This window comes from Sceloporus occidentalis, unplaced genomic scaffold (assembly GCF_023333645.1).
Source record: "Sceloporus occidentalis isolate IW3139 unplaced genomic scaffold, rSceOcc1.0.p SCAF_27, whole genome shotgun sequence".
Classification (NCBI taxonomy): domain Eukaryota; kingdom Metazoa; phylum Chordata; class Lepidosauria; order Squamata; family Phrynosomatidae; genus Sceloporus; species Sceloporus occidentalis.
Genome location: NW_028317007.1, coordinates 5,069,616 through 5,085,530, shown reverse-complemented (window position 1 = coordinate 5,085,530; position 15,915 = coordinate 5,069,616). Strand labels below are relative to the sequence as shown.

Genomic DNA, 15,915 nt, shown 5'->3' with positions numbered 1-15,915 from the left:
TTAACTTTATTTAACATGGAGGATGTTAAATAAAGTTAAAAAAACCCCCCGATGTTTTAATGTAAGCCCTGTGCGGCCGCAGACCCCTAAGGCCGGCCCTGGTGGGGGCTTCCCGGCCCCTTAGAGTGGTGGACCCGGTCGCAGTTGCGGTGGGCTTAAGGGGCAGGTGCCCCTTATGCCCTGCGTTAATGCGGCCGTAGAGGCCGCATAGGCCCAGTCAGTCCGGTCCTGCCGCGGGCCCAGCCGCAGTTGCTGCTTGCTCCAGCAACAAGGTAAGTAGGGTGAGGGAGGGGGGTTAGATAGTGAGAAATGGGGAGAGGGGATAGATAGTGGGATGGGGTACATAGTGAAAAGGGGGAACAGTGAGAAGGGCCAGATAAGATGGGGAGAGGGGGTAGTGTGAATGCGTATGATAATGAATGAATAAATGTGTGGATGAATTGTGTGAATGCGTATGACAATTAATTAATTCATGTGTGGATGAATTGCTTGAATAATTTGTGAGACTGCATTAATGAATGTGTTAATGATTTGTGTGAATGAGTAAATGCAAAAATGGTACATGAAGGGTGGGCTTTAACAATAAATAAATAAATAAATAAATATGGGCTGCTCGGGCTTAAATGCCCGGGCTTATTTTTTGTCCCAGTCCGGGCCTGGCTGTGTTAGGACCATTTTTTCAGTTTTGAATTTAGATTTTTTTCCCCATTCACTTAGCTATGGTTAATAACTTTATACCCCAAAACAGTGCAGCACACATTCATACTTAAAATATCTCATGTGGCCTTAATTGTATTTCCGCATTAGGAATCTTAACTCAACTCAACTATATTCAAACATTATTAGGAATATACAAACTCGTTTCCTACCTGCCTTTGACAGTATGGATATCCACACACATTATTATTTGCAAATATTTCTATTAGTCTAACTGTATGTTGGATAAACTCTAAATGGCGTGTTTATTTGAGTTAGTTGAGGATTAAAATTTGTATAATGCATAAAATCCTGTTACTGTCATTCCTGCCAAAAATGATGAGCGGCAATAGAAAGATAATTAAAAAGAGTAAATACAATAGGGACTTCAGGAAAACAGTAATCCAAAATGTGGAGGCCAGCAAACAATTTAGATTTTTGACATGTGTGACACTCTGTATCATGTATCTTCTAGACACTTCACACCTCTGTGTTAATTAAGGTTTTCTTGCCGCCACTGCCTTGATTAAATGCCAATCTTTTGACTTATGTAGACTCTATACTCCCGTTAGTTAACCGCCACCATTTTTCTCTGCTGTTTTGTTTTCTGATTTTTGTTATCATACTTCCGTGTGTCAATCTGTTTCATCTGTCAATCCTTGGAGGAAGGACCTCAGTGTTCTAAATGCTCATGTTAACTGTCTTTTTAGTCAGATTAGTTTTACAATTTTATTTCTTTACTGAAAAAAAGTCCAATGTTGAGAAGTTCCCAAATATTTGCAGGCATCCCCTTGTGTTCAATGAAAGGTTAAACATTGCAATCTCCTAAGATACGGTTAGACATTATGTTTGCCTGGTCATGTTATGTAATGTTATGTCCTGCATGGCTGAGCAGGGAAGGATGCACAGTATACAATAATACACCATTGCTTGTGTTGTTGAATGGCAAACATTGGTGGTTACATCTGCAAGGCATGCACATACTGTACTGCATGCAATCCCTTTTTTGTATGTGATCAGCTGTCTTTGTGCTTTCCTTCACTCTCCTCCCCTCCTCCCTCCCACGCCTCCAGTGTGCATTTCTACATAAAACACAGTCCCTGCCAGCTCCCTCAATCAGAAACGCAGGGAGGAAGGAAACAAAAAAATCTGCTGCGGCTTGCTGTCCTAACTGAACAGCAAAAGCACCCAAGACAGGCAGCACGCTGAAGCTGTACTTGGCTGAGAGAAAAAATCATCCACCTTTCCATCTTCCCCTTTAAATTACTATCTGCTTTTCTCTTTTTTATTACTTCATATTTTTTTAGAGGGTTGAATTAATTCTGAGAAATCTGCCGTCTCCCAGCCTTGATGGCTTTACCTGATACAGCACGTGGATTACCCAATGGAGGAGGTGGTGGCTGTGCTGGAGGCAAAGTCTTGGACTCTTTGTTTCCCGAAATTGTGGAGCTAAATGTTGGGGGGCAAGTATATGTGACCCGTCATACGACTCTTGTGTCCGTACCAGATTCTCTTCTCTGGCGTATGTTCTCCCAGCAGAAACCTGGGGAATTGGCACGGGACAGTAAGGGCCGCTTCTTTCTTGATCGGGATGGTTTCTTATTTCGTTATGTGTTGGATTACCTGAGAGACTTGCAGTTGGTATTACCAGACTACTTCCCAGAAAGAAGTCGCCTACAGAGGGAAGCTGAGCACTTTCAGTTGCCTGAACTTGTGAAGCGTCTGAACCCTCTGCGTGTCAGTAAAGAGAGCTCTATTGGCGGAGAAGAACCACCTTTGCTTCTTACCCCAGCTAATATTCAAGATCCAGACATAGACACAGGCATCATTCCAGCCTCAACTTCACCAGCTGCTGGGGTTCCATCCCCAACATTAGATCCATACCGCTTCAATGCTTCCTCTTCTTGCAGTCCAGCCTCCGTCCCACGTCTCACCCCTTCACAGTCTTTGGAAGGAAGAAGATCTGGTTATATAACTGTCGGCTATCGAGGTTCCTATACAATTGGACGGGAGGCACAAGCAGATGCCAAGTTTAGAAGGGTGGCCCGCATCACTGTCTGTGGAAAAACATCCCTGGCCAAAGAAGTTTTTGGAGAGACCTTAAATGAAAGCAGGGATCCTGACAGGCCTCCAGAGAGGTACACTTCCAGGTACTACCTCAAGTTCAATTTTCTGGAACAGGCTTTTGACAAGCTGTCTGAAGCTGGTTTCCACATGGTGGCATGCAGCTCCACTGGGACTTGTGCTTTTGCCAGCAATGACCAGAGCGAGGACAAAGTCTGGACAAGCTATACTGAGTATGTGTTTTGCAGGGACTAAAATCAAGCCACAGAATCCACAAAGGAAAGAATGATTCCTTCATATCCCAGTTCCCCTTTGAAGAAAAAAAAAGTTCACTTTAATATTATATGTGCATAGAACTGGTGGATTGTCTCTGTTCCTGGACTCTTAAACAAACTGGCGAGACACTCCCGGGACACGAGTACATCTTTAAAAAGTATTAATAATAGAATCATACTAACATCTGCTTTTAGGTTGTTTAGTAAAATGACAGATTGCAACACAGGAAAGATATTACTAAACCCAAACAATACTTTTTCATGAACCAATCAAAAGAGACAAAATATATTGAACGTTAACTCCTTCCTGCTTGAATTTGGCTGAATGGAGCCTGCCAAATCACCCTTAATGGCATATTTTTTTTTCTATTGTTGTGGAGATCTCCAATTTAAATGAAAAAAAACACCGTAATTTCTTATCTTGCTCCAAATGTTTAAATGTCTGTCATAAAGCCGGCACTGTAAAGATAAGTATCGTCATCTTTAATAAAATTCAAGCCATTGTTAGAGATGCCAAGATGTTAGTTGCACCTTGTACAGCTTCATTAACAACCTATAATAAAATCACCCTTAAACATATCACAATGTTGCATTTGCTGGTAGAGTTAAATATACATGTCTATGACTTCCATATTTTCTAGTTTTACATTATAATGTGTGTTCTCATTTTTAATGGTAAAATAGTAATTGCAAAAACACATTTATATTTAAATCGATTTTTCTAAATCCTACAAATTTCCTTTGATTGTGTCGATAGTAAAAATTATTTAGATAAATTGGATTTATTTTCTTTAGGTCAGATGAGGTTTTATGATTAGCTGTCACAGCTAGTATTCCTTTATTGGCTACCTTGTCTCAGAAAGCTCCTGAAATAACAATGGCTTTTTTGGTCGGTCACCTTTGAAGGTTCTGTGAAATATTGTAAAGGTTCATTTAATGTCCATCTCTTTCTTTTATAATTGCTAAACACCATGTGTTTCCCTGGTGGATGATAGCCAGAAAATTAAGAACCAACTGATTTCAGTCAAAGCCTTTGTCATCTTAAACTATATTTTAGATTGTGATTCTTGTCTCTGATCACAATCAACATTTCTTAACGAGTAGGGGAGTTTTAAAGTATAATGGCAAGAATGAAAAAAGCCTTTAGCCGGTGTGTGAGAGTGAAATGTCTTGAGCAGGCAGTGATTGAATTAGGACCTACTGCAGTTTTTTAGACTAAAATGTTCATGACAGCAAGTGGCTTATGGTTGGGAGATGTAGTCCGTTAAGAGCGTCATATTTTACTATACTGAAAAAAATTTTACACCATAAACTGGAATGTCATGGGGTTAATAAGATTTATGCTTGCTTTACTGCTGAATGAAAAACACAGACATATCTGATGTGATGTGTACTCATCTGGCAGTCAAACGACTCTCGATGCACTCTTTACACACTTCGATGTTGTGAAATATTTAGAATTTGTTTACTAAGGTGTGAATAGCAGGAGTCCTTATGTAAAAACCTTATGCAGACACTTTCCCAGATAACCTATATTCTAAATGACATCATTTAAACTCTGTAGTGGATAGTACAAGAACGAAAACGGAAGAACTAAAAGTGGTTTCCCTCCTTGAAATGTCCTCTGATTTCAATACCTTTAGATTCACGTTTTATTATGTGTTAAACATTTTGGATATGTAAGAAATTGTTTCTGGTGTAAAGTTTAAAAGTGGTCTTTCACCATAGGAACCAGCAGTTTAGTGCAATCAACAGCGAGATATTACTGGTTTCTATGATAATAAACCCACTTTTTATGTGGACGCATTTTAAACAGGACTAGTGATATTTTTGTAATTAATATTAAGATAAAAAGTAGTAAGAGCCCTATGACCTAGACTAACTAACTAAGTACACAATCAGCAAATGCATTTATTGTAGTTAGGACTATTCAGGCAAAACACACGGCTTCACCAAAGAATACCATAACAGTGAATTATTGTATATATATATATATATATATATATATATATAGTTGCAGTAAACTAGTGACACAGTTATATTATGTAATTAAACCATTAGCTATGTCACTTCAAGCAATGAAAGTGTCTCTCAATTGCCATCATGTCATCAGCCTCCTGGGTTTTTATATATGACATTTTAATTTTTCTATTTTCATATATCTGACACTATGTCACTTGAGCAATAATTGTGTTAGAATATACAATACAATTAAACCATACAATACGACGAAACCAAAACCATCTCATCTTAGATACATTTTATTAGTCTTTGGACTCTGGGAATTTTGATTATGATGAATTCTGCCATTTTAACATTAGGTAATTTCATTAATGTCTACTCCAACCTGGCCACAGCAGCAACACTGCTACTTAATAATGATTGATCAATGCCTGGTGAAATATAATCCGCTCTTATAAGTGAAAAGAAACTGTATGATTTTCTCTTTTGGGAAAATACCATACCACTAAGGGCTTTTTGAATAAGTCTCAATGCAACCAACCACAGTTAGGTCAACATATGTCTCTCCTACCACTTCATGACTTGAATCATAATCTTGTCGTTGTCTGTTAGGAGGCTTGTTTAAACTACATGCCACCTTATTGAATATATATTTTTACAAGCATGTCTTAGAGTGTAAATTAACTGGAGGAGGCAATATGCTGGAATGCTGTGGATCAGAGAAATTAAACCTTCATTCATTCATCTAGTGATAAATTACAACCCCCATTGATGGCTGTAGTTCCTTAAAATCTAGACAGCTTACCCTGTTGGAGATATACTTGGTGTAACTGTAGCAGTACCAGACTTTAAATCAGTTCTGGCACTTTAAGGTCAACACGTATGCTTTTGCAGCATAAAGACATGCGTATCCAACACCAATAAAAGTATGTGGATGTCCCATCTGGCACTGGTCCACTTGGCATTAAGTCAAGTCAGGCCTGTAATGTAGAACAGGAATGAACATCCCAGCTATGATGCCCTCCCTCACATATTTTTCTTATTAACCTTGCTTTGTATATTGCAATAATGCCGCTATAGAAGAAAAAATAGACAGGCGGTTAAGTTTTGAAGGGATTGCTTGCTTCTTTTGAAGGTAGTACAAGAATCAGCCCTTTGTATATGTATATTTGACATTAATTTTATTTGAATTATAGGAATTGTCCATTTTTTAAATTCATATAGAGTATATATATATATATATAAAACATACACATGGAGACTATATAGATTTAGTTGCATCTGACTATATAATTTTTAGTATTGGAAATTGTAACATTGTGGTATATGGTATCTTCTTTGTGTGCAAGCCCAAGAAATATCGACGTTTTTACAGCATAGAGCGGAAAGTACAGTATATTTGATATACTAATGATTGGGCTATGTTACATTTGTAAAAACAGCGACAATAAAGGTCCATATATTAGATTGTGTGTTGATGATTTAAATAAAGCAATTTTTAACAAACACATGTCCCCTACAGTTATTTGGGGGTTGTACATTACTCATAAACATTATAATATGGTGGTCATTTCATGTCAAGCACAATCTGGAAACAGTTAATTCCTCTTTCCCTTACGAAAAAAACAAAAAAGTACTGAATTACAACAAGATCAAATAATTCCTGTTCTAGACACTGGACTGCCTCTTCTGGTTATTGCACTGTGTGTTGTCAATTCAATACTTATCGTGTGACTTTCATACACTATTTAGATAACTTAAGGTTTTATTTTACCTTCATCTTTTAAATTCTACTTATATAATTGCTAATTTTAGCAGAATTATAACTTTTTTTTTTTAACTAGCAACTGGATAACATAGTTTTGATTCTAATAATTATCACCTTGGTCGACATCACAAATACAGTATTGTTAGGGTGAATGGCAATAGGATAGATATATTACATTTAAAAAAATCACCAGTGATTGTAAATATTTCCATCCTGCTTGTCATATTATCCTTGTGGTGTAGAAGACAAAGATAAACAACTTTAGATTAAACCCAATGCATTACAAATTGCTAGTGAAAATTAATCATCATGATGTTGATTTGCACTGTGCTTGACGTGCTAATGTTTTTTTAGACCCTATTAGATCAGCTGCATGAGAATTGGAAGCTTCAAGAGGAGAGAAACTATAAACACTGAAGACAATTACATTTGGAATCCCGAGGTTAACCTGCCACCAATCTGATTATGATAAAGCTGTGCAGCCAGGAGCTGTATGATAAAGAGTTTCGTATTTATAGATGCTGTCCTTTACAATTTTCCACCAAAGTTAATAGATAATGTAGTTGTTTTATGCTAATATTCCAACATAGTATGTATTTTATATGAGAATTTTCCATGAAAAAACAGTGTAACTCCAAGATCGATTGTTGGCTTTAACATGCCAGGGCTGACTTTACTGCCCCAGTCTGGTACTGCGACAAGGTATTTATGCTCCAAATGTTTTAAGTAACTTATTAGATTCACTTAGCAAGGAAAAGTGTCACTCAAACTGGCAGCGATTGAAGGAACAGGGCAGGGGCTCTCCCCGTGAGGTGTGCAGTGAGAGTAAATGAGAGTATGAGATAGAGAGTGAATGAGAGTGTACTAGAGCATAAGATAATGTGAGTAAGAATTAATTTCATTTCCGAATGGAAAAGGACCTATAAATTTCATCTGGATCGAAAGGGCATTGTCCAAAAATTCTGAATTATTTTTAGTCCATTTGCATAAGTCTAGTTTTCAGGGTCTATTGTGAGGTCCAAAAAAGCAAATTTCACCAAAAAATTTATTTCACAAAGTGGTTTATTTTAAAACTTTAACACAAATATAAAACATAGGGTGCAGCCACATTGTGTAGGGTTGTGAATTTTGATTAGAACTAGGCAGAAAAAATGCATTTATTCCACACTGATAAATGTGAACTAATGCACTTGGGAAGCAAAAGCATAAATGATATGTACAAACTAAATGAGGTTAGACTAGTTAAATACCAATCTCACAACCATGTTCAAATATATAAAAGGTTAGCACAAGGGCTTTTCGGGGTAATTGTTCAGGAATTACAGGAATGTCATCTAAGGTTGGAAAAAAGATTCCATTTAAACAGTGGGAGGCATACTTTATAGTGAGGGCAGTCAATTATCTAGAGAAGTGATGACTGCATATTATTACAATCATTTATTGGCACACTGTTTTTAATTAATGGGGGTGAATCCCGGGAGAAATCTGTCTGCCAGAGTCATAAAGGAATTATTTTGTATACTCTGAGGCAAAATTGGCATTCAATTAAAGATGTTTTTTTTTCATTAGGGTCAACATAGACAGAGATGTATTAGAAAAGTTAGATTTAATGGACTTTAATGTCTTTTTTAACCTCATTATTTCTACAACTATATAACTACACTATAGAGTGAAAAGTACATTTACATCTGACCATCACACTTATATATGAGCTTGACACCCCAGTCATTTTCTACTGGAAGGAGAATCAACAGGTTAAGAATCATCATTTAATAATAAAGTTTTAATACTACTATAACTATATACCGTATTTGCTCGATTATAAGATGACCCTGATTATAAGACGACCCCCCAAATCTGAATATTAATTTAGGAAAAAAAGAAAAAGCCTGAATATAAGACGACCCTATAGGAAAAAAGTTTTACCAGTAAATGTTAATTCATCTAAACTATTTTTTTTCAATAAAAGCTATGATTGAGAAAAATATTTTGGTTTTATTTCTTTCTATTTTCCTGCAGCTGTGGGGGATCTGGATCTTAGTCGTCTCATAGTCAGACCTATTTGAGGTCTGATTATAAGACGACCCCGATTATAAGACGAGGGGTATTTTTCAGAGCATTTGCTCTGAAAAAAACCTTGTCTTATAATTGAGCAAATACGGTATAATAACCTCTTGATTCGACTTCATCAGAACTTGGTAATACCATGCTTTAGACCCTACTTATTCTAAGCGAAGATGCACTCGAGATTTATTCATACTGCCCAGTTGCACTCCAGCCCTCTCTCATTTGCTCATCAATGAGTATTAAGGTTACCTCTGTCCCCCAAGGCCTACTGCCTCCTATGGGAAAGGCTAACTTCTACTAATGGCTCTCACCTCTGAGAAAAATAAAATGAAAGTAGTTAGTTTAGTTAAAAAATGTTGTGACTTCCCACTGATTTGAGGGGGCTACCTGTAAATGTCAACCTTAAACTAAGAAATGTGTAAAATTTCTATCCCACCCTCTTGGCCTACCTGCTTACTTACTTTCTTGCATGGATAGGTGCATGGTTAGGTAGGCCTTTTCTCACCCAGTTATTAGGGTCTTTAGTGTCACAGTCTCTACACGGTATTGAAAAATGGGCCCTTTCAGATTGCATCGGCTTGATTCTCTGGCAAACAGACCATGGTATATGGTGGGGAAGTGAGGCATCAAGGATTTTTTAACTTTCTTCCCAACTGAATGCAATCCAGATGCAAGTTGGCACATAGTGATATGGGCTTGTGTGCACCTACTCAACCATGAAAACTAGACTTGGGCACCGGCCAAGTCTTCATGCTCGTCTTCGCGAAGAAAAAACCCTTCGTATTCCATGAATATTTACCCGTTCCTGTGTTCTTTTTGGGCAAATATTTGTGTACCTTCTTTGTGTTCTTTTTTTTTTAGTCTGTAAGAGCGACTATATTGGTCGCCGGTTGGGATACTTTGCCCTGCTCTTTGCCACGGTGACTGAAATACCCTTTCCTCCCAAGCCAAATTTCTCAGACCTGTTGTCTGAGTCTTAGACAACCGCTCTGAGCAACCTGGCCTCATGGGGGCAAAGATATTAGCCCCCCTGGCAAAGCGTAGAGCAAGGTACACCTCAGAGCAACTTGGCCTGGGGAGACTACTAGCTTCTGCATCATGAGTTAAAGGTCCGTAGGAGCGACTCTATTGATGGCGGCAGGGGGCTCGTCCAGGATCAACCAATAAAGAGCAGCTGCCCTTCATTGGTTGATGGCAGAGGAGCCCCTTGCCAGCGACAAATAGAGTTGCTCTTATGTGACAACACACTTGAGATTTGCATCTACTTTTGTACTAGGCACTGCATCTGTGAGTTACCACAGAAACAGACAAAAAAGCTGCTAGTGGGTTTCCCTAAAATTAGGAGTGATTGATATGGCTCTGTTCTAAAATTGTATGTTTAGCCTCTGTGTTAGGCTGGGTTTTGTCCAATTAAGTTTAGTCAGCAGGTACACTAATGCTTTCAGTGTAATTTGAATTGAAATATCATACAAAACTAATATGAGATGCTCCTCGTGGCGTGTTTTACCTCTCTTACAGAGGGAAAATCTCCATCATCATATAAATCTGATCCTGGTGAAAGCACAGCCCATAAACGAAATGTGAGGCAAATGTCCCCTGCATGAAGGAACAAACCCCAGACTACATTGGATAACATTGGCCTTATCAGAGGGGCATGGTTGGTTATCCCTCTAGGCACAATAGATGCTGGAGGTTCATGTCTGGATTCACCTTTTCACTTGAGATGAAACCCATGGTATCCCCAAAGGTTAAGTATCATTAAAGACAAATACGAGAAGCTCAACCGCTTAATAACCTGTACTACGGTGCATCCCTGTGAATTACAAGTTGAGGCAGAATGGTCTATGGCAGTCTTGTCTTTGTTTTTTCTATATAAACCATGTTGAGGCATAGGCTGTGGGCTAGAATGTTGATAGATACTATTCATGTAGTCTAACAGTCAAACTAAACATGTTGGACACAAAAGGAATTGAGAAAACGAATTGGAAAACTGCTGAAATTTCGTTAAATTCCTTCCTTCGTTTGCATGCCATAGATGAGTTATCTCTGCTCTCACACACAGGTTGCCAGTAATTACAAAATGTAGCTTTTTCTATGATTAGAATTTTTGGCAGCATTCACAGAAAATGTGGTTAAGGTTCAAAGTGGGTACATGTGTTAAGCATTCAGAGCCCAATCAATCTAACAGGTGCTGCATGCTTATTAAGTATTAGCAAACCCACAAACTTCACAGAAAACAACCAAGGACAGTTTGCAAAAGGTTACCAACAGCCAAAGGAAAGAAGGCTATCGTTTACCACTGCAATCTAGAGATATCTATACTGATTTTTTTTATCTTATTTAATGAAACTTTTAATAATATCTTAACCAAAACACCAACAGATATTAGAGAGGTGCAACGATGAGGAAAAGAATAATAAAGATCTCAGGGGTTCTGTGGACCTCAAGTTACTTCAACTGGGAGGCCGTTCCACATGTCCATCACCCATCAGTAAAGTAAATGTTTGACAAAGCTTCTCTAAATAAAATATCCTAAAGATTGGAAGCTGTTTGGAGTGCTGGGATTCCTTTTCTTTGCTGTGTGTGCCTCAAGAGGGTTTATGCTGTCCCTTTTTTCCTGCTAGCACCCAGCTTCCTGCGAGTTGAATGCAGAACCATTTTTTTTTTTTTAGCTTACATTAAGTAAGACTTTGTTACATTAAATAAATTAGCATAATTAATATGCAAAAACCAAGTAAGCATTTCAGCGTCTATGAGGAAAGTTGTACATTAATTTACCTCTACAGACAGGCAGGTATTGTATTATAATTTGGAGTAGCTTCTATTGCAGGCATTGTGTGTATGCACTGCACATCCTTCCCCTTCTCCTATGATTTTTTTTCTATGCAGAAGGACACTGTCTCATATACTCTGCACTCCTTGTCAGCATGGTCTCTGCATCTGCCATGAAATCAGTGGATTTAAGAAAATGGCTGAAGAAAGTAAGTAAGCAGGTCGGGCAAATACAAGGCAGGGGGAAGGTCACAGGGGCACATAAAGGACTGGGGACAAAGAAAGAGAGATGTGTTTTTGGGGCCCAAATTTTGAAATGCATTGCCAGAAAATGAATTAGTAAAAAACAAAATGAAAACTTTTTGCACAAGTCTACTGGACAATTAAAGCTGAATAGATGGAAATGTACATGTGCTGTATGGAGGTTTAAAGGAAAAAACTAAATATAGTGATATCTCTTTAACAAGAAATAATCAATAGTAAAATGCTTTAAACCTTAAATGTTAAAGAAGAACTTCAATAATATTTTTAAAGTATGTGAAATACTTGCCCTAAGAGACTTACAATGCAAAAAAAAGATGGTCCCTTGGGCATGTCTTGGTCGTGTGATTGATCACCAGTGGTCCCAGCTTTGCAATCTCTCTAGTGACAAAACACAAAGAATGATATATACTGGATGTCATAACAACATGAAAAATACATGACCTTAAGACAAAAAGGTATACAGTGTATAACCGCTTCAAAAATTACATATACATACAGTTTACATTCATTGCATGCTTTCCAATTGTGCTTATATATATATGCTTTAATTTATGTAGGCTTATAGAATTCTACAAAGGAATAGTGGTGTTCATTCTTGTTGATATCTTGAATTTTAACATTAGTAAATATTAGTAGATTGCCATATTATTTATGCATGAAAAGGGCACAGAAAGTATTACTATTTCTAACATGCTAGAGTGACAGGTTAATTGCTGAAAAACAAAATGGAATAGCCAAGAGGCTCAGTTATAGTATAATATATATATATATATATATATATATATATATATATATATTTATATATTATTGAAAACCTCTTAGGAATACAGATTCAATTTTATAAAGATTAATTGGTCCCACACATTCTCTGCAATTTGAAACATTTCTTTAAATTCACTAGCACTTGTTTCTTGTCTTTCAGTTGACGTAAGTGATCAAAGATGGAAAAATGAAGGAGGTTTTTCAGTCAGCAATTAATCTTATATAGCCAACTTATACAGTTTTATTAAAATTTATATGTATCATTGGCTATAAAAAGAATTTCTATTAGCATGTACAGTTTCATATTAAATCAATTTTTGTTGCTTTTCAAAAGTTCATTAAAATGAGTTTGACTTTATTTAAAATTATTCTCTTACGGGAATTGTTAATATTATCGTGTTAAAACGATACTTCTTTTGTGGTATAAACCCTCAGTGGCTACATCAGAAGATGGCTAGTGTGAATCAATAGTATCAAATATGATCTGTACAAATAATCCCAGAAGGCATATGGCTGTTGATTTAGTTGATAAATAGAATCATATTTAATTAAAAAATGACAGTTTGCAAAAACTGGTGATAATGTAATATAAGTGCTTCATTTTAAAGTAACAAGTGTATTCCTGCCATAATACCACAAAAGACAAATTAATCCAACTATGCCAGGCAATTTTGTAGTATATAAGTGGGCCTTTGTGAAAAAAATATCTGCCTCCACATGTCAGTATACACAGGGTAGACAAATAATAGATATATCCCTCTGGGGCTGATAAGAAAGAAGGGCAATTCTAGATTTGATAATTTCACAATCCCACAAAGGAATATTTGCTTAGTATTTATTGATCACTTAACAGCAAGCCTATATATTTGAAAGTGAAAACATGGGGTGGGAGGTTTTGGTTAAATCAGTACATTGTACCCAATACCAAGTTATCACTGTTAGCTGGTTTTATCCCAGCAGCATTACTACCAAAAGTGTGGTGTGATTGTCTAGCACCTATAGATTGTGTATGTTAGTGCGTAACAAAAAAGATACCAATATTGCTGCTTACAATATTATATACCGTATTTGCTCAATTATAAGACAATAATGCTCTGAAAAATACCCCTCGTCTTCTAATCGGGGTCGTCTTCTAATCAGACCTCAAATAGAGGTCTGATTATGAGACTAAGATCCAGATCCCCCGCACCGCTGCAGGGGACCTGGATCCTCCTGTCCCCCCCACACACACACACTTACCGGCGCTTCCTGCTGTATTGCCGGGGCAGCGGGTTGACGTCTACGCGATCTGCATAGACAACGTCCGCTGCAGCCGGAAGGAGGAGTGGTTAGCAGCGGGGGTTGTCTGCGTCCGTCGCGGATACCTTCCCCGACTGTCAGAGATCAGAGTTCCCCGCACCGGTGCCGGAAGGTATCCGCGACGGACGCAGACAAACCCCCGCTGCCAACTCCACCTCCTTCCGGCTGCAGCGGAAGGAGACGTCAACCCGCTGCTCCGGCAATACAGCAGGAAATTGGAAGCCCGGTAAGTGTGTGTGTGCGTGTGTGTGTTAAATGGGGGCATAGGGCATTTCTGGAATGCCTTATACCCCTATATGCCACTCTGGCACTTAGGGGGTTAAAAGGCATATTATGGGGCAGAGTGGCATATAGGGAGGTATAAGGCATTTCAGGAGGCAGAGTGGCGTTAAAGGGGCATTTAATAGAGCACTCCGCCTCCTGAAATGCCTTATACCTCCCTATATGCCACTCTGCCCCATAATAGGCCTTTTAACCCCCTAAATGCCAGAGTGGCATATAGGGATATAAGGCATTTCTGGAGGCAGAGTGCTCTATACAATGCCTTTTAACTTCCTTAATGCCACTCTGCCTCCTGGAATGCCTTATACCTCCCTATATGCCACTCTGCCCCATAATATGCATTTTAACCCCCTAAATGCCAGAATGGGATACAGGGGTATAAGGCATTTCTGGAGGCAGAGTGGCACATAGTGGGTCAAAAGGCATACCATGGGGCACAGTGGCATATAGAGGGTTAAAAGGCATATCATGGGCCACAGTGCCATATTGGTGTGGCAAGCCTGGGGGCAGATGTGCGTGGAATATACAAGGAAATAAAAACAAAAAAAATATTTTTCTCAATCATAGCTTTTATTTAAAAAAAATAGTTTACATGAATTAACATTTACTGGTAAAACTTTTTTCCTTTAGGGTCGTCTTATATTCAGGCTTTTTCTTTTTTTCCTAAGTTAATATTCAGATTTTGGGGGGTTGTCTTATAATCAGGGTCGTCTTATAATCGAGCAAATACGGTACTTTTACACATGATCCTTACCATACGAGGTGTAAATCTCTTAACATTCCAGCCATCATCATGCACGTTCGCTCATATAATAATGGTGTCTCCTTTAAAATTTAGTTTTATACAATCAGCCATAAGTAGTGCAAAAACGAATGACGCAATGGGAGTTGCAGTTTCTCCTTAAGTATATATTAAAGAATGTATATTAAAGTTCTTCATTGGTAAGCCCCTTTAAATAATTTGATGTGTTTGTATATGCTGTAAATGTCATATCACACTACCTTCCCTTGTTCTCATTTAAACTACATATTAACTCAAATGCTCTCAAACCTTCTAAATTTCATCATCATTCAGCTCTTGCATATTATTAGCTCTTTGAATTTTCCATTAACGTCTTCGGAAGAAGGCACATTATTAAACTCTTAACTATATGTCAGTCAACAGCTAGGCTCTCAGTTCATGCCTTTAACGTCATCTTATTTGCGATTAATAGTCATTAGCAATCATTCAGTCTGTTTTGATTTATGTGAACTGATTATGTGCATTAATTTGGAACTGGTGGAAGTGAAGCTCTATGAATATTTGACAAACTATTGAAGGGTTAGCCAGAATATTAATCAAACGATATCTTTCCAGTATGATAATCTACATTCATGACAATATAGTACACTATAAATAGGGGTTAAAGTATTTACGCATTATATTAATGTGTCCAACATGATTTATCTTTGTGCATTTGTCTTCCATAAAAGCACCATATAAATTGTTACGAAAATATCTCAAGCTAAATTAAACATGTTGAGCAAACTCCTAAAGATTCACACATTCAGAAATTCCCACTTCAAGTAAATGGATATAGATCATAAAATTCAAAACTTAAGGTTAAACAGAGGGTGTTCAGAGAGAAGCAACTGCAAAGTGTTGTGGAATATTTTATAAATCTCTTATCATCCATTCCACTGAACATCAATGTATCTAGTCTT

The 15,915-nt window shown here is 37.6% G+C and overlaps 1 protein-coding gene across 1 annotated transcript; it reads left to right on the top strand.

Moving 5' to 3' along the window:
• Nucleotides 1-2,046: 2,046 nt before the first annotated feature.
• LOC149299875 (BTB/POZ domain-containing protein KCTD12-like) lies at nt 2,047-3,015 on the top strand. Its single transcript, XM_089485926.1, has one exon. It carries the CDS (start codon nt 2,047-2,049, stop codon nt 3,013-3,015), a length of 969 nt encoding a protein of 322 aa, XP_089342052.1.
• Nucleotides 3,016-15,915: the final 12,900 nt, after the last annotated feature.